Source organism: Ambystoma mexicanum, chromosome 4q (assembly GCF_040938575.1).
Source record: "Ambystoma mexicanum isolate Mex_15411 chromosome 4q, UKY_AmexF1_1, whole genome shotgun sequence".
In the NCBI taxonomy this organism is placed as follows: Eukaryota; Metazoa; Chordata; class Amphibia; order Caudata; family Ambystomatidae; genus Ambystoma; species Ambystoma mexicanum.
Genome location: NC_090928.1, coordinates 114,942,754 through 114,962,320, shown reverse-complemented (window position 1 = coordinate 114,962,320; position 19,567 = coordinate 114,942,754). Strand labels below are relative to the sequence as shown.

Below are 19,567 nucleotides of genomic sequence, written 5' to 3'. Positions count from 1 at the left end.
CAATTGTGAGGGTTACTTTGAGGATAGACGCAAAGGGGACTGTGGATTAGGGGGTCAAAGAAGGCATAGTCGAGGGAGCCCCAAGGCCAAAGGAAAAATATTCTGGTGGATTACACAGGGGCAGCTCGTACATAATCGGTGATGGGGCGTTCACTATAGACGAGGTAAGCCATCCCAGTGAAAACACTTGAGTGCTCCCCCAGTAACCCCAAGCATCTGAGCGTGTGATCCTGGGCAGGCTTAAACTGAACTGTCAAAGGGAAATATGGAGGTTCAGTAGTACACTACCACACATGCCCATATGAGTCATGCAAGACTGGGCGTGTTTAGATTCCTCAGCCTTGCACGACCCTTTGAGGATGCTCGCTCAGGTACTGCAGACCTGAGTGCGCAAGGGGGTGCTCTTGCTCCACCCCACACATCCAGGGCCCAAAGGGCAGTGTGATGGAAGCGCTCCAGCTCCACTGCACATATGCAGGAACCGGGATGTATTGTAAGCTTCCTGGTTCCTGATATATGCTGTGTGGGAGCCTGATGGCCTTCATTACTTGATATAAAATCTGGCGTAGGGTTGCAGGTAATAACATTTTTTTTTAAATGGATATGTGCATGCATGTATGCATGGGTTTGCGTTTGTAAGTGGGTGTGCGAATGAGAGTGTATGGCAATGGTGAATGGGAGTGATGTGAGGGGGGACAGAAATGAGAAGCAGACACAGTTGTAAGACTATCAATATCAGTCCTACTAGAGTTTCGAGTGGGCACCGCAGGTAAGTGCTTTGTCTACTGAAACACTTGTGTCTGAAACACTTGTGTACGAGCGTGATACAAATAAAATTATATATCATTCATTTTCTATTTCTAGTTTTATATGAACTCTAGGTGATACATAGGTCATTCAAGACGTTTGGGTTATTCACCCCAAACAAAATCTCACTAGATTATAATTTCCAGGCATCTTTATTAAAACCAAAGGGTTGGATAAAGAACTCCCTAACCTAAGGAGAGTTTCCCTACCTAGGAAACTAAAACTAAAGATGAATCAAGTCATTAAACTTATAAACTGCCCTTGTGTCCAAAACATTCTAGTGTGACCCCCACAATAAAAAGGAACAACAAAAGGGGTGCAAGGAAATGTTACCGATCTATTTTTCACAGAAAGCGTTCATAGTCAAAGTAATTCAATAAATCCAAAATAAACTGTCTTTTCCAAGGAGAAATCCTTGAATTCAAAGAGGGATTTCCGTCGCCTAGATATTTAGGCAGGATGGCAAAAGTATCTTTTTTAAACTAGGTTTTCTCAAGGATGGCAAAAGATTCGTCTTTAACCAATAGTTCCTTTGGTTCTTTATATTCAGTAGAAAAATATGTTCCTTAACTTTCAGTTGCTCCTTAGCTTCGTTGAAACATGTTTCACAGAAAGAAATCTTAGTCAAATGAGAAGTTCCATACTACAGCTTGAAAGGGGGCCCCTGGAGTTAGGTTCTGTTACTGTGTGCATGTTGGCTGGAAAGACTGCTCCTCTATTACTATTACTTGCTACGCTTGATGTTAGATCTTGAACGCGTGTTTAGTAATTGACTTTGTGTTTGCCAAATTGTAATTTCCTCTAAATTTGAAAATTGCACTCCAAGCGAAAAAAGTACAAAATACGAATAGGTCCCATAAACTTGTATGTGAACTTCTGTTCTTTGTCACGCAATTCCTTCAGTAAATACGTTTTGTTATTCAGCCTTTGTACTCTGATTACAGGGCGATCACGTTTCGTGTTCTGTCGTCATCTTCGGCTCATGCTGTTGTCCTCACGAACTACACACCCCAGCACTCTCTAGGGCTCTTAAGGCCCTTGGCGGCGCGAAAGCTGCAGCGCGTTGGAGCAGGCGCCAGTTTGTGCCGGTTCGTGTCCGGGAATACAGTGTGTCATATCCCACTCCTAGGACCCTGTAGGTGCTATTTTTTGTGGCGATTATTTCTATTATCTATTTGAAAGATGACTTGCATCAATAAATTATTTTCTTCTTTGCGCAAGCGCACCACTCATGCCCCCTACGATGATAGAACCTACCAATACAAACGGCTAAACATCATAGCACAATATTCCGACTATGATCACGCTGGCACTGTGCAGCCTCCCGGTGCTTCCATAAACACTGAAAAGACGGGCACCGATCCCGCTGTGCTTGTGCATGCAATCAATGACACTGCTGCCAGCACTCCCATTACAATGTTGCTTGTGTTCCCAAGTCCAGATAGTGGTGGTGTACGCATCGCACAACCTCCTGGTGCTTCTATAAACACTAAAAAGGCAGACAGTGCCTCAGCTGATCTTGCGCAGGCAATCGCGTATACTGCTGCCTCTATCTCCATAACAACGCCAAATGTTCTGTGTCTCTCCCACCGAAGGCGATGACCATGCGCATGACCCACACAACTCTATTCCGATTTCTAAATCTCTATGCGCCCCTTCATCCTTACTCAACATGGCTCATCTGAACACTTGCTCCTTAGTCCAGCACAGGGTGGAAGTGGCTGATTTCCTGGCAATCGCTGATATAGATTTGCTAGGTATCAGTGAGACATGGCTACATGACGCTGCTAATATGGTGGCATCCTCGTCTGTTCCTCCCAACTTCAACATCGCTCAGATCAGAGAGGGGGTGAGGGGAGTTGCATTCCTCACTAAGAAACATCGAGACTACCACATCCTGAAACATGCAAGTATGGAAGGCTGTGAACGTCTGTTCATAAAAATAAAGACTAACCCCAACACTTCTGACACCATAGGTATTGTCTATCAGCCACCAGATATGTCCCTGTTTGAGTATCAATTTTTGGCCCTACTAAACAGCCTAGCCAAGCCCAGATCACCCATCATGGTCATGGGCGACTTCAACTATTGGGCTGATCAGAAAAATAAACATGTGAAGTCCCTTCTTTCTACATTAGATAACATCAAATACACTCAATGGATCAAAGATCCCACACATAGGGAAGGTCACACTATTGACTGGGTCCTATCACACCAGCTTAGGGTTCTTAACCCAGCATGCTCCATCTGCCCATGGTCGGACCATTATATAATCATTTTTACTGTGTGTCCTGCAGATGCCCCTGCACGACTAGACAAACAGCCCAAGGTGGCAAAAAACGTTTCAACTTCAAAAGTGTCACTTCTTCTAAGTTCATTGTACTTCTGAAACTAAAACTGTCCCCGCTCGACTCTTTTGATAATGTCACATCATTTGTTTCCCACTTGACATCTGCAATCTCTTCTGTCATTGAACAGTTACCTCTAGAAAAAAACAAACTCATCAAACCTGAGACTATAAAAAACACCTTGTTTAATGATAATGTTCATAGATCTAGACTTCAAAAACTGACATTAGAAAGTGTATGGCGGAAAGAACCGTCACCTTCAACCCTTGCTAATTACAGAAATAAAGTAAAAAGCTATAAACTTGTGATTGTGGAAGAACAATCTAGACACTTTACCACAAGAATATGTGGTGATGATGCCAAGTCAAGAGCAAGCAAATGATTCAAAGTGCTAAAGGAGGTGGAAGGAAAAATAAAAACAGACACCCTTGGCATCAAATATGACGCAGCTTGGTGTCAGATGACTCAGGAAGAATTTTCAAACTAAATTCTTGCTCACCAAGAAGTTATGCAGTTAAAACAGCAAACTGGCTCATTTATTTCTGCTGCTCCCATTGGTAGCCCACCTATAATTGAGTTCCAGTTTAAACAGTGCTCCGAGACAGATTATCAAACTGGTCAATAATTTGAAACCTACATCCTGCATGGGTGACATCTGCCATGCAGGCATCATCGAGGAATCGATTGCTTTCCCGAGTCCTTGGGTTACCAAAATGGTCAATGAAGGCGTGGTACCCTCTTCTCTTAAGGAGGTATAGAAACCCCCCATGCCCCTTTTTTCTTTTTTTACAAGAGCTAGCTCGATCCTACCATTGCTAAAAGCTATCACCCAATCACAAATGCCCGTTCCTGCTGAAGAGTCGGGACAAAATGGCTTATTCCCAGTTCCAAGAATTCCTGGCAAAAATTACATTCTAGGTATACATCAGTCTGGTTTGCGGGTCCAGCATGGAAACAGCTCTCCTTGACCTTAAAACCATGTTGTCCAGCATAGGGGAAAAGGGTCACACAGCCCTGTTAATGCTTTTAGATCTCTCTGCGGCCTCCGACCTAGACCACTCCATACTCGTCAGACTAAAAAGCATACTGGGTTGCTCATTGGGAGCGTCAGACTGGATAGCATCCTTCCTTGGGCCTATGGTCTCAAGAGTGCCAGTAGAGGATGTTCAATCTTACCCCCGTCATATTAATGCAGGGGTTCCTCAAGGGTCCTGCATTTCACCCTCACAATTCAACATCTACAATAAGACCTCTTCTAGACCTATTGGACCACTTGGGCATCTGATATACCAACTATGCAGATGATACACAGGTGGTCTTTATGCTGTCGGGCAACTATGCCCAGCAGTCTGAGTTGCTAAACAGTGTGTTCTCACCAAAACAGTCCTGGATGCTTTCCAACTCCCTGGCTTTAAATGATGATAAAACAGCTTCTGGCTGTGACGACTGGCCAGCAAGTTGCTAAACTAGATGCCTCCTATAAAAGCTTCAGCATTGCCAATAATCAGATTGTGGTTTCTGACTGTGTAAAAACATTAGGTGTCCACTTAGATACATAACTTATCATGAAGGCCCACGTATCCCACATTCGGTCCTCAAGTGGCTACCTGATTAGGCTATTGAATCAAATCAGACCCTTTCTCACTCTTGAGAACTGATCCATTCTTGCCTCTGCCTTGGTGAATTCAAGAGTCGATGATTATTGTAACAGCTTGCTGGCAGGAACAAAACAGATCAATCTTCAGTCACTACAAATGGCCCAAAATAGCACGGTGCGTGCGGTTTTCGGGCTGCGAAGACAGGATCACGCTATAGACTCCAGAAGGGCCTTGCACTGGCTGCCTGTTACACAAAGGATTGTGCATAAGGTCATTGCTCTAGCATGTAAGTGTTGGACACTTACTGCACCCATGTATCTGTCAAAATATGTAACCATCGATCTACCATCTTGCTCTCTTTGGTCCAATGATGGCCATAAACTTAAACAGACTCATTTCAAACTTGCTAAGTTTGGTGGTAGCCGCTTCCCAGTACAGGCCACCAGAGGATGCAACATTCTCCCACTGGCAATAACAGATGCCAAATCTCTGTCCACATTTAAGGGGGTGATCAAAACGTAACTATCCAATCAGTAATTGCTTTCACTCCTCCTGTGTTCTCCTCCTGTTTGTCCGTCTTGTTCTATTCGTTATTTGTGCACCCTGAGGCCCATGGGCATGTGGCGCATAACAAGAAATAAAATAAATAAATAATAAAAAAAATACTTGCCAGCCAGGCATATTTCCACAATATCTTTTAACTGTAAGAACTCATTTGGATTATGATGGGTTATTTATAACGCGCTTAATACCTGGAGGTTTCTAGGCGCGGACCCGGTGATCAAACCCGTGGTGCTCTTTGTCCAAGGCATACATTATTTTTCAAAAATTGGATTAGCAGAGTTTGCCAATAAACATTTTTTTGATTAGCAAACAGGCCCATTTGATTAGCAATTTTGTACTAATATTGTTAATGTCACCAGAAGTTATTTGTACCCAAGACATGAAATGAGCAACAATATAGCAGTTTTGCATACCGCTGATATAAGACATTAGTTAGAGGAGTCCGGCCTTGCAAATTCTTTAAGATTCAGCTAGACCTGCAGGTCAGGTAACTTAGTTTCCCTATTCAAACTAAGGGAAATGCACTCGATCCATAGCAATGGCGGACACCACATTTAAAATGCGATTTGTGCACACTGGTGCATGTCACTACAAACCTGCTTTGTTTAGCACACTATTGTGACCCAGAGGCCAGCCATGCACAGTGAAACTTTTGTTCGACATTTAATGCAAAGTAAATGTTACATAAAAGTTTCAACCATCTCTTTGTTAATACGGATTTCTGAACTCTGTCCTGGAGGGGCAGAGGTTCAGAAGGCCAGCCTAGTTTCTTGGAACAGGGTAACCTCTGGACAAGCCAAACCAATCAGAATAGCGATCGCGGTGGTCAAGACTAGGTCTCAGGAGGGGTGAGGGTGACTGAAAGCCCGCAATGAGCACACAAAGCAAGGACACTTACAAATTACTCCAAGCAGGTGTGATATTAAAAATATATACACATTTATTACAAGGCCTTTGTAACATTGACGGTAGCGAGAAATCACAATAAAACTCAAGTAAACCAACACATACCAAACCAATACAATATATATACAAATACAAACGAGTCTAATGAGTTAGGCGCACGAAATGTGTAGACCACCTAGATGGGGAGGAAAACAGGCAGTGCGAATAATAATTAGACCCAGTCCGCCTTCACAGACACCTAACTAAAATGAAGTCCAAGCCCTACGAAGAGTGGAGTCTTGTGCTCAAAAGTACCTGCACACGCTGGTGCCAACGGGCAAAAAAGGGGAGTCTCTTCGAGGGAATCAGGCAGTTTAGTTTGGTGAACAAATGAAGATGAACAGAGCTCCACGACTCAAGCGCAGCCTCCACTGGGGGCAGAAGCAGAGCGTGAGTACGGAAAGGCGTGCTGTTTGACACAGCGGGGAAAAGCTATGGGCTCCTGCAGGAGGGTGACCAGTTCCTAGCGATGCTACTCACCGGTCCCCGATGCAAGCAGACCCAGGCTTCTCCGCATCAGTTTCAGTGCTGGCAGGTTCAGATACGAGCAGGGGACGTCTCGGCGTCGTGTAGATTCCGCAGCAGCAGAAGTTGAGTTGAGGAAGTCCCAAACGCAGTGAACCCATACAGTTTGTTACCACAGCAGGGCAACGGAGCGGCCGTGTGTATTTCAACCAAATGTACACTACTCACTTCAGACCTGGGAATGTCAAGTGTACGAATCGTGTGAGAGTGACAAGGACTCATAATACAACACAACCTGACGGCGGTTACAGAGCAAGACTCCTGGGTAGGCTGGTCAGTCTGCTGGATGGCCCAGAGACACTTCCGAAGGCTTACGTGCAGGAGATGGTGAAGATGCCGAGAATAGTTGTTCCCACTATTCCAAGGGTTGAAGTACCAGTACAGGCCTTCTCGTTCGATCAGAGGTAGAAAGGGTTTCACCAAGTGACAGCAGTGCAGAGGAGCAGTCCTTCAGCGGGTCACCAGCGATTCCTCGGTTCAGCCTCGTGGTTGCAGAGTACTTGACTCCTGTATTCCTTTGTTCGTGAGAACTCAGGAGATCGACATGGTAGTGGCGTTTCCAGCCCCCTCTTATCCACGGTTCCCTTCGCGCCAAAACAGAGGGGACCCAATGGGAGATCTGCTCACAAAACACTCACACCATAGTGGACCTATCACGGACCACGGATGTCCCAGGCATTCACACCACCCTAGACTCTCTGGCACCCAGGATGTGTATTGGGACCAGACATCCCAGCCCACATCCTGGAGGCACACACAAGGCCTGTAGAAGCCAGCGAAAGCATCTGTGTTTCGCGGGAAAGTACATGCACAAATAAGGAAGGCCCCGGGTCGGCTCGACCTGGGGAAGGTGAAGGGGGCAAGACGGTCAGCGGACAGGACAACGAGCCTCGTGGTCTGGCTATTTTGGGGGCCAGGCCACCATTTTGGGCTAAGTGCGAGGAATGCGCTTAAACGCCAAAAGGAGCTCAAAAACACAAAGAAACGATCGCTGCCACCAGTCCCGTCCGTGAATCACTTGCACCGTTCGTTAACAATCCCAAGAGAGTATCTAGGGCCTGTAACAGACTAGAGACCCAAGAGAGCAGTAACAGCTTACAGAGCCCTCTTGTGTCACGTTGCGCGAAAGCTGCAACATGATAAAAGAACTATGGAAAACAACGTTTCCCGGTACTGACTGTCTTAAGGGCATGTCAGTTTCCCCGTAAGAATGGAGCGAAAGCCCAGAGGAGTGCAGCAGAAGGCTGCACTTTTCTGGCAAAGTCTAGATCCTGGTGAAAACAACAGCAAAAAGTTTAGGGGTTTCCACATGGAAGGAAAATTACCCACAATTAAGAAATCTTTCCTAACACTCTTGCAAATGCTACTCGCCCTTCATAAAATGTTCTCGACTATGTGAGTGAGTGAAAAGACTTTACGAGCCAAAGCAGAGTGTCTGTAAAATGTAAAAGGTTAGCCACATGAAAAGACACAAATAAATAGATATGATAAAAAGGCTCTGAAAACAGTTGAGCCAGCTGTCTCCTGCAGCTGGGAATATATAATGCAATTAATCATAAAGCAAAGCAAGCTCTGGAGGCTAACTACAGTGTTTGGTATTACAGTAGATATGCAGATGTACAGATTGGATGGAACTATTGATCACTACTTTGCATAAGCATCTAGTTCTCTTTGTGTATTCATTATGTAAGAGGAACGAAAGACTAAGCAGAATGGATTGCGTAGCAGGCAGAGAACTGGGCAAACTAGATGGAATATTATAGTTTGTAGTCATCGCAATTTCAGGGTACCTGGAATAAAGCAACTGGGTGCTGGGTGATAATAAATAATGTCAAGGAGTATGGGTTCGCTCATGGGTTGAGCTCCAGTTGCAAGATGTATGCAACCTGCAGGTTACAGAACTAGGTTGGCCATCAAATGTATTTGATCATGTACATTTTCAAAAGTGTTCACTCGTCAATATGATGCATGTTCCCCAACAAAATGAAATCTAGTTGACACAATGAAATTTAGATACACTAAACATTACTGTAAAGCATGGAGATGATGCAGTGTTTTACAGTATCAATTCAATAATACTGCATTATGTAACAACCTACATTTTAGGAATGGAATTGCATGACTGTTTTCTTAAAAAAATATAAAGTTAACAAATACTGGTCTTTGCCAAACAGGATATAGAAAGCTTAATAAAAGTAGCATCCCGATTATTACTGGTTTGCAGCTATTTGAAAAAGAATCGGTCCTAGCACTCCCACACATGGCTTTGACACTTAAGAGTTGAGGAGATGATTCTGCTGCACTTTCTCTCCATTAGGACTTGAAGCGAACAGAGAAAAGAGGGGGAAGAGAGCCCAGAGGGCAAGAGAGGAATGCAAGACAAGCTGTGCTTTCATCGGAGAGGGCAACTTAAAAAGTTTTCTTTGCTACACAACTGTCCATTTGATTAGCAAACTGACAGAATTGTGTAGCATATTGCTATGCGACACTGCTTATTTTATGCCTTGGTGTCGTCTTGCTTCCAAGGCGAGCATGTTGCCCCGAGCTAACCGAGACAAATTACCTGGTATACTCCCCTGCCAGGAATGCTTTTATGGGGTTTTGCAGATCCTCTTGTATACTCCTCTGCCAGCTATCTCTCCTTCCCAAATGTTCACTGCCCGATGTGTTCCTTTCACCAGGATTTCCTTTTTAACACAACACAGTTATATCACTTCACTATATTCTTAGTTGTTGGCTCGGGGTAATGGGTGCTTCCAAGGCGAGCACGTTGCCCCGAGCTACCCACCCCCGAGACAAATTACCTGGTATACTCCCCTGCCAGGAATGCTTTTATGGGGTTTTGCAGATCCCCTGGTATACTCCTCTGCCAGGTATCTCTCCTTCCCAAATGTTCACTGCCCGATGTGTTCCTTTCACCAGGATTTCCTTTTTAACACAACACAGTTATATCACTTCACTATATTCTTAGTTGTTGGCTCGGGGTAATGGGTGTTCCAACTTTTCCCCATTGACATGTTGCTCCACATGTCCCCACAGTGACATTTCATATACAGGGGCTTGTTTAATTCTTGCTTTTGTGCTTTATCTGGGTGGTATTCAAACACTCGTTTCATTTACATGTTTGAATGTCTGTCGGTATGCCCCGGGGTCCCCAGTGGCTCTGGGAAGACTCACCGGTTGTTCGCAGCATCACCTATGTGGTATTGGCCCATATTGGTGGGCCCAGTCTAGACAAATCATTACTGTGGCATGCCATTTTTACTGACCATCAAGCTTGAAGGCAGTATGATGTGTATTCCTATGTGCAATTGGCTCACATTGGTCGGTCCAGTCTGGACAAGTTTCTTTACTGTGGCATTATAAGTTCACTGGGCATCAAGGGAGAATGCAGCGTAATGAGTTGATATGTGGTACTGTCCCCCAAATTGGTGGGTCCAGTATGGGCACATTTCACTACTGTGGTAGCACACTTTTTACAGGGTGTCAAAAAAGGTGATTGCATCTTGATGAGTCTTCCTACTTTGCACTGGCCCACATTGGTAGGACCACTCTAGACACATCTTCCCTGTGGCATGGAATTTGTTACTGGGCATCAAGGGTGAAGGCAACATACTGAGTGTTTATACGTGGTATTGAAGCATATTGATGCTTCTAGTCTAGACACCTCTTTACTATGGCATGGTATTCTTTTACTGGCATCAAGGGTGAAGGCAGCATGAGTTTTATTACGCCTTGCTGGCCCACACTACTGGGTCTAGTATGGACAGTTTTCTTACTTTGGCATCGCATTTGGTACTTGTAAAGGCAACAAGAAGATTTTCTCATATGGCAATACTGGCACAGATTACTCCAGCCGCCTCTATGGACATGTATGGGCAGAGGCAAAACGGACTTGTTTTTCATGCTCGCATAGATTGTGTGCAACATGAAAATGAGCTGTAAAATGCTCCTGTGCATCTATTGGATTTTTTCATTCGTCATCTTACAAAATCCAGTGCAATATGTGGCTTTTTATTCACTGTCGCTGACAGTTGGCCTCATTACAAGTTTGCCGGTCCGGAAACAACGGTATCGGTAAATTCATGAATGGTGCCGGTGCATCTGTCCGCCCCATTCCCATTGAGTCCAATGGGACTCAAATGGGAACAGGGAGTAATATTTTCTGGCGCCCGGGAATGGGCAATTACCGGGTCTAACACGGGCTGTAATGCCCCAGTAATTGCCCATTCCCGGGCGCCGGAAAATTCATGACTCTGGCGGCAGCCGGGCCAGTATTTACCGGCACGGCTACCGCCAACCTCGTAATGACCCCCAGTGTGTTAGAAATGCATGATTTTAACCCAATATTTTGAAAATGTTATCAGTGGAGAACCCCCAGACCTCCCTTGCTTGGTCCGGGCTCCCTCACTACGCTCAGGGGAACCATTTACACCCCCACAATAAAAAATAAAAAAAACTGCAATGACTGGGATTATCCATGTGACCCTATTGCTTTTGTTGTGTTCTACGGCCTGCAAACATTGCCCACCGGCCTTTGCCATTTTTCCCCCTTTCCTCCACCTGTGCCCTTATTCCATTACTCGTTTCCTTCCTTTTTTCCAGAAGCGTGCTATCACGGATATGAATGGTCTTTATTCAGGTAGGCTACTGTCCTTAGCTGTAGGTTGCTGTACTGGTTTGTGTTCATGTTTATACAGAGTCTTTTTTCGCTTGCAGTTTGGTCACATTATTTGGCTGCCTAGCAAAGCAGTTATTCCCAACACCATATAGTGTGCCCCGCCTTCTATGGTAAGATTTGATTTCCTTTTCCTCTTCATGTTATTTATGTTTACTTAAAGCTACACTGCAGCCCTGCTATTTATCTCTGCATCAGCTCTAGCTTGCAGTGCTGCTGCTAAAATCCCCGTTTGGTTTAGCGTTTGCTGTAACTTAGTGCTTTGCGTCTTAAGCGTGTTGTCCTCTCCTGCGCAGCACCGATTGACTGCCTCGTGACATCACTACTAACACATTCAGAGGTAGAGCGGGCGTGCATGCCTCATCTCAACTGGCCACATTATTCTGCAGTTCTATTAATTGGTACAGCTGTACCACTGAAGTCTCACTTTCCAAGTTATAATGCTACAAATCTGCTAGCGCGGTCTAACTCATGATAATGATATGAACAGTCATTTATAACGCGCCTGTACACAAGTGTTTCTAGCTGTGACAAGACAAGGAAGGGTAGACAGAGGGAGGACAAAGCAAACGATCTTACTAGGCCTTGTGTCATTCAAATCGTGGGTGGGAAGAGAGAAGTGCCAGGAGGCAAGAAGGATGGGGGCGGCGCAGGTGGGGGGGAGGGCGAAGAGTCTCCTATTTAACTAGAAGGCTACGGCATATATCCCTAGTCCTGACCCTCTGTGGTCTGGTCTATTGTTTTGTCCCTGGTCTCACCTCCCTCTCACCACTGTTAGTTAAGCTTCAACACTCTTGCTACATATTGTAAAGGACCTTTGCCCTCCGATTGCTGAAACATGTATAGTGTAAACTTTTTTGGGTAAAAAGAATACTATTCCTTGTATAATGGATGGATACAATATGCATATATAAATAAATACATTGTCCCACAGGTTGCACAAAACACCATCACTGAGACCGCCTGTGGAAGTAATTCTTTCATCAGACATATTGTGTAGGAAAGTTACATTGCACTATGCTGTCAAAATAAGCTACATTGAAACGTATTGATCGAATGATGAAGGCTGGGCCTAACGCGTAGAAATCCAGAAATAACATCTACACAACAACAAAGGCCAGACGTTTGCAAAGTTGGGCTTAACAGAAATTCTTTCTAGGGAAAACCTATTCGAAATTAAGGCAATACTTAGAAACCAGAATGAAGGACAAATGATAGCTGAGAGGAAGATGACAATGGGGAAATTAAAGAGCAAGATCTTCCATCTGTCCAAAATCTTACAGCCCAACATAACCAACACCCAGCAGCTGATAGCAAGGTGTCCATTTGCTATTGTAAGGAAACACTTCAGAAACTCAAAAACTAAAGAAAAGATGGCAAAATGGCTGAAACTGACAACTTACTGCAGCTCTAAGAAGCCATTTTAAATCTATCACAGTCTTTACTGCTGCCGAAATAAGGTTTAAAACCACATCAGATTGCCTTCCTGGTCCTTCCTTTGCTTTACTGAGCAACAGCTAAATAATCAGCAAGGACTGGCAGCCTTACTGTATTTCTCACTTGCATTACCCTACGGCTCAACGACCAGCATCTGCAACCTCCAGCCATATGTTTCCCCTCTCGTATGTCTCTTTGCGCCACTTTTTCGGGTTTCCAAATATTAGCTCTGCTCCATCTGACCAGCTAACCAAATAATTTAACAATTGCCTATTTTTTCAAATGTTCACGTTTTGAGTGCATATTTGTTGGTCATTCTTATTTCTTCCACTTAAGTCAGTGTTCCATGTTATTATGTAGGCCTCGTTGCCAGTCTCAAGGAGCAGTACAACCCAATAGGATCTAACAGTCCTTCTCCTTGTACCGTTTACTTTGAACAATAGCAGACAGATCTCTGCTGATAACATACTGTTCCTAGACGCTTGTTTTGTTCCCCCCCTCCCTTTCTGCATCCCTCGCCTTTTGTTTTTCTCCGGCTCTACCTGAAATGTCATAAGGCCTAGTAGAGTAGTCGCCTGTCTGTTTCCATTTCCTTCCCACTATCCCCCTCCCTTCCTTATCTGCACTATCTGAAATGTCGTCAGACTGAGTACGATAGTGAATTTCACATCCTTACTGTTCATGGCCTGTAAGAATGTGATGTCACTGTATTTTCCCTTGTTCCCTCCCTTGTCCTGAAGCGCTTTGAAACACATTGTGTATAGGGGCTATATAAATAAACTATAATATCATACTGTGTTTTTTACATATGTCCCTCATAGATAGTTAATTGTGCCTAGTAGATTTGATTTTGGTACATTTGTATAGCGCCCTTAAACTAAATTATATCGATGCGCAGATTGGAACGACTCAAAAGCACATAAGAAACAACAAAACGTTTGCTACTCGGATCAGAATACCTATGTCAACATTAAAATCCCCACCCATGTATTACTTGAACAGGTACGTTTTTAAGGCCTTATGAAATTGAATGAGATTCAAGGGCACGGATCGCCAAAGGGAGACTGTTCCACCATTTTGGTCCATAAACTCCAAATCTACAGTCCCCCCGGACACAAAGTTGGAGGGTGGAATTTCCAGCAGCAATTTGTCACTTGACCAAAGCCGACGAGTTGGCTGATAACTGAAGATTGTTTTGGGATAAATATGGCAGGGCCAAATTGTTAAGGCATTTATAAATTAAGCACATGATTTTAAAATCGGTTCTATCCATTACGGTGAGCCAGTGTAAAGATCGCCATAAATCGGAGATCAGAGAGGACTTCCTTACTCTAAATATCAATCTCATAGCCGCATTTTGTGCTTTTTGCAGAAGTGGACTTGTGCGTGTGGGATGCCTGCGAGAAGACCATAAATCAAGTCGGCAGTTTACCAGAGCTCCAACCACTACTGAATGATTATCCACCAGAACCAACGGGAGAGCCTGACGCAAGAGGTGCAAGGTACCAAAGACTTACCTGGGCTTCGCTCCCCATATTTTCCTGTCAGATGCAGTCCAGAGTTTTTATTTTAGGGGCAAATAGTAGGTCAGAGCCCAAGAAGCTGGGTGGGGGGGTGAATGTCTTCTCTGGTCAAGGCGATGCTTGGTCCAGAACAGAGGTACTTCTGTTTTACTGCCATTCAATTGAAGCCAATTGGAAGACAATCACCCCCTTACTTCATCCAGACATTGTTCTACCTTCTGGAAGGGCTCATCCACATTACCTATTTTGATGAACACCTGGGTCTCCTCCGAATAGCAGTCAAAGTTGACCTCTTGCCTCCTTAGAAAATCCATCAGGGGCCGCAGATATACATTAAAAATAAGGGGGATAGTGAATATCCGAGGGACTCCGCAGTCCTGTGGAAGAAATCTGAAGTAAACCCTACCATTCTCACCTGTTGCTGCCGATCTGACAGGAAGGAGTCAAACCAGGCGACTAAGTAGGATACAGTGATCCACTGTTTCGAACGCCGCAGAGAGATCCAGCATGACCAGTAGGGATAGTTATCCCTGATCTGCCACCTCAAGGTCTTACCAAGTTCTCCCTGATCTGCCACCTCAAGGAGGTCTCACCACACAGCCAACAACATTATCTTCGTATTAAACCCCAGACAGACACCAAACTGTAGTGGGGTCTAGTAAATATTCTCTCTACATATTCCTGCAATTGGGATGTAACGATCCTCTCCAAGGTAGTCCATCCACGGGTCGATAATTCTGCAATTGTCCAGGATCTAAAATGGACTTATTTAATAGGGGCGGAGCAATGCCCTTTTTTAGCTCAGACTCAGACCCAGATGACTTATTTATAAATTGGGTCATAAAGAGTGAGCTCTGAGGAGCCAGCCGTTTTGCCCGGTCCATAACGTGGTTTTCACTGCAACCAACAAATGTCCCTGAAAAGGTCACTGCTGGGAAATAAATGCTCACGATTTGAAGCAATGCACAGCGGATAATCTATCATTTATGAAAATAGGTTTTTAGGATACCCTTATTTAAATGAATAAAATGATTGGTTCCAATATATTGCAGACATTCAAAAGGAGTACAGGTCAACTGTAACAAAAATTCAAGTTCAAATTTGTTTTAGGACTGAAAAAAGCTCAACTATCTCCGGGAAACCTTCGGATAGAAGATCGACTATTGCAGAGAGTGACAGTTGGTAAATAAAAAGGGAATTATTTTTCTCTATTAATCAAGTTCTAGTTTCACTGATGTTTCTGTATAGCGCTTGCCAGCACAGGTAGCCTGCTTCAAAACACTATTGGGAAGGAGAGCAGGAAACCGGAGAATCAGAAGAAGAGATATTGTAAGTGATGATAATGTGGATTTATAGACCCATAATAAGCGAGAGCAGCATAAAGCAGTTTATTTATTTCCATTTATAAAGCGCGCAACTGCCCTAGGGCATCGTGGCGCTGTTACAACATATTCACTTGGGTGCAGGCAAAAAGCAGTGTACAGTTTCCGTTCAGGGTCAGTTACATGGGACCCTGCTCCCTTCTCACCACTACCCCTTAGAACGTAATGCAAAGACAGTTTATTGATGATCCTAACCTGCATCCATACAAAACTGCACAGTAGCAAAACCACTGCTACACACAACGCATATCACATGGTTAAAATAATGGACAGGATAGATTCAGATTTACTGAAATATGGCGAACAGTATTTCAGTAAATCTAACTCCATAAACGCCTGGTTAGTGGTAAGCCTGTAGAGGGAGGGGGCCTTCAATTTACCAACAGCAGTAATGGCATTTCCCGCCAAGCATCTGGCAGGGAAATCCGCTGGGCCTGTAACAAGGCCCCTGATGTCGGGTGCATGGATGGTTGCTAATAAAGTATTGACAGATAGTCCAATCCTAAATTTGAAGAAAATTATGTCCATGTGCATAGATCCATTCTCAAAAACGACCTCCAACCCCACCCCGGGTAGTTTTGCTTTTTTGCAAATCAGGAACACATACTCAATATTTTGGAGGCCCAGCTTTTACAAGATTCTACAGGAATGTCAACCAAAGAAGATGCCACATAAACAAAACACTGCGAGTTATTTATTCCTGTACTGGCACCTCTTATGGATCTTTCCGGGCGCCTGAAGCTGAAGCAACAAGTACCACACCAGGAAAGTGCACATATTTGGAGCGCAATGTGCTTGGAGTCATTTCTGTGCGTTTGGTACTCGAGGAACCTACCAATTAGAGTTTCACCCACTTAGTCTACTGGATCCCAACTGTACAACCATTGCGTTGTTCCAAAATTAAAATAGTTACATCCTATTGAGGGTATAACGTAGGTCCTTGCCACTAACTGAAGCCCCCAGACAGTTAATGGAGAATGGCGATTTGGCACGTAGCCCCATTTACAACCCCCCCCCCCATCTTTGGCGCGGTCATCAACTGAGCTCACTCGCCTTCAGTCTGCCCAGAGTTCTACCTCTGGACTTAAGTGAAGGAATTACTCAATGCCCAAGCCTCATGAAGCTGCACAGAAGAATAGGCCATTTCAGTCAGCAAGCCAGACCCGTCACAGAGCCACCTAGTGGCCATTCCTTGGAAGTTCACCTGCAGATCAGAGCTGAAGGGCAAAATACTAATGGTATGTAAAATAGTAAGCGCTGTGGTGAACACTAGTCTACAAAGGGTCCTGCATGGGTCATTCCGAGGAACCAATAGCAGCAGCAGTTAATGTCAGAGATTTCATGCACACACTAGTTCACTCCAGCATTTTACTAAGGATGTGCCCCCTATGCTTTGTGCTCTATAATTGAGGAGCAGTTTTGTCACCTGCTAATGGGCCAACACAGACCTTCAAGACACAGAAGTCACAGTACTTTATAAGCATAAAACATTCCTTTCTATACAGTATGCTGTCCTGCATACACTTGTGACATGATGGAACTCATAGGGAACGCCTTTCCGACGGGTTTGCTTTAATCCTCTGTAGAGTTTCAGCAGCGTTCCCAGCTTAAAACACAAAAGCCAAGAATGAGATATCAGAGTTTCTTACCTTGGTCGGGTATTTCCTTAAGAAGTCCTCTTCTTATCAGCTCTTCTCGGCTTTGTCTTGTTGAAATCTTCCTCTCCAAGACTTGGAAAAAAAAATAGAGAAAGCAGACATGTAATCAACACAGCAGTGGCATTACAGAAAGCATACTGTGGCAAAAGACTGCAGCAGGGACACCTTGTGCAGACATAGGACGCTCTAGTGAACTGAAGATTTCTCAGAAAGTGCTATTGAAATGAAAGAAGGACAACCACACAAATGTTTCCTAAACTTACAGTGCGCATCTCACTAGGTTCAAAACAGAATGTGGAAGATGGGGGTGAAGCCTTTTTAAAAAAGTACAACTTTATGGATGAGGTAGTAAAAGTGAGTTAATCACGTGACTGACACCAGTGCTCACCTGTAGTTCATACCCATAGCTGCATGACTATTTTCCAATATATATTCATTCATTTATAAAAACACTATCGTTCACCATAAAGGTGTTTACGTACTGTGGAGTAGCTGGCACATTTTAGAGAGACAAGCTCAGGGAAAAAGCAGAAAATGAAGAGGAACAAGATTAGGAGGACCAAAACAGATGACATTTCAGAAACCAACGCGGAAATGCCATTACTAGGTGCCAAATAATTAAAAAAAATATATACATATTTTCTATATCTGGTAATTGATCAGGCATAATGTCTTCCACCAGAGATGGATATGTCAAGGAGAATAAATGAGGGCAAACAACTCCACACGCGGATAAACATTTAAGATGATTACCGAAAAAACACATGCATTGCCCTCTGTTAGTTGGAACACTTTGTAGCTATACACAAAAAAAGTCAGAATTGCCCAAGACACACACATGATAGCTTTGATGTGACGCCTTTATACCAAATATTAACAGTGTTTTTCCCTGTAAAGCTAAAACTGGTGGCCTTGCACCAAAAATCCAGAATTTGCCACTGTAGAGATACACCTGCAATAGCGTTGCTACAATAGGATATGATAGTTTATATAGCGCCTATACACAATGTGTTTCAAAGCGCTTCAAGGCAAGGGAGGGAACAATGGAAAATACAATTACATTCTTACAGGTCATGAACAGTAAGAATGTGAAATTATGACAGCGTTGCCCCGAAAATGCCAGCGATAGCCCGTATATGAATATGCCATGTCTTTCATAAAGCACGGACACAGTAGAGAAACCTCGGTGAACAGAACTCTATTTACTGTTTGTGCTTAATGTAATAGTGTGCAAATCCTAACTTACACACGTTATTCGGGGCTTCAATGTTATTTACTGGGTATTAGGGCTTTACTTAAGTACTCAAAAACTGCAACAAGTTCTAATGGCAGCATCACCATCTCAAAAAGTAGTTAAATAATGCCCATATGCCAAATTACCACATTTGAAGGTTGAAATGTGTGAACAAGTTAGGATTCGCCCACAATAATATTAAGCGCAGACACAGTAAAAAGACATCCTGTCATCACAGTGAAAGGAAGTCTTTTTACAGTGTCAGCTTAATTTAACTGTGTTGAACACTAACTGTATGTGCCCACGCTCCATAATCTCTGCATGTTTGCATGCATGTCCAAATCCCACAGCAGCTTCTCCATCCTATCTGGTCCACTGCATCCCCCAAAAAATGAATTCTTACGCACATCGGATTCAATTGGTGCTTCGATTTTCCGATTGAATCAAATGGCTGTGAGGTTCTCCACATCAGTGGGGGGAAAAATACAAAATAAGAAATAATAAGTGTGGATCACCACATTAGGGCTAACTGCTACACTGTTGGTACCTACAACAGATAATTCAAATGAAAGTCATGCTTTAATAGCATGTCTGAAGAACAAACACAAGAAAGAACAAGAGAAGTCCTTGATGCCGCTGATGTTACCAGAAACAGTTCCACGTACTTTGTCTAAATAAGAAATACATTTCTGTAAATTAATTGTGGTGAGACTGACAAGAAGACATGGCTCAACAAGTATTAATAAAGAAAGGAAGGCCTCACCTATCCCTATAGCTACAATGATGGGTTTCCTTAACTTCAAAGAAAGCAACAAACTGGTGCTAGTAAGGATGTCTCACAAAACTCTGTCCTTTGCAACAAATCCTA

At 43.7% G+C, this 19,567-nt stretch overlaps 1 protein-coding gene across 4 annotated transcripts in view; it reads right to left on the bottom strand.

Annotated features, from left to right (window-relative positions):
• Nucleotides 1-19,567, bottom strand: part of PHACTR2 (phosphatase and actin regulator 2) — a 951,421-nt gene that overhangs the window by 384,263 nt on the left and 547,591 nt on the right. For all 4 annotated transcript variants that reach the window (XM_069607614.1, XM_069607616.1, XM_069607613.1 and 1 more), the window contains exon 3: nt 17,457-17,537. In XM_069607614.1, coding sequence (XP_069463715.1) covers nt 17,457-17,537 — 81 coding nt within the window. The remainder of the gene's footprint in view (nt 1-17,456; nt 17,538-19,567) is intronic.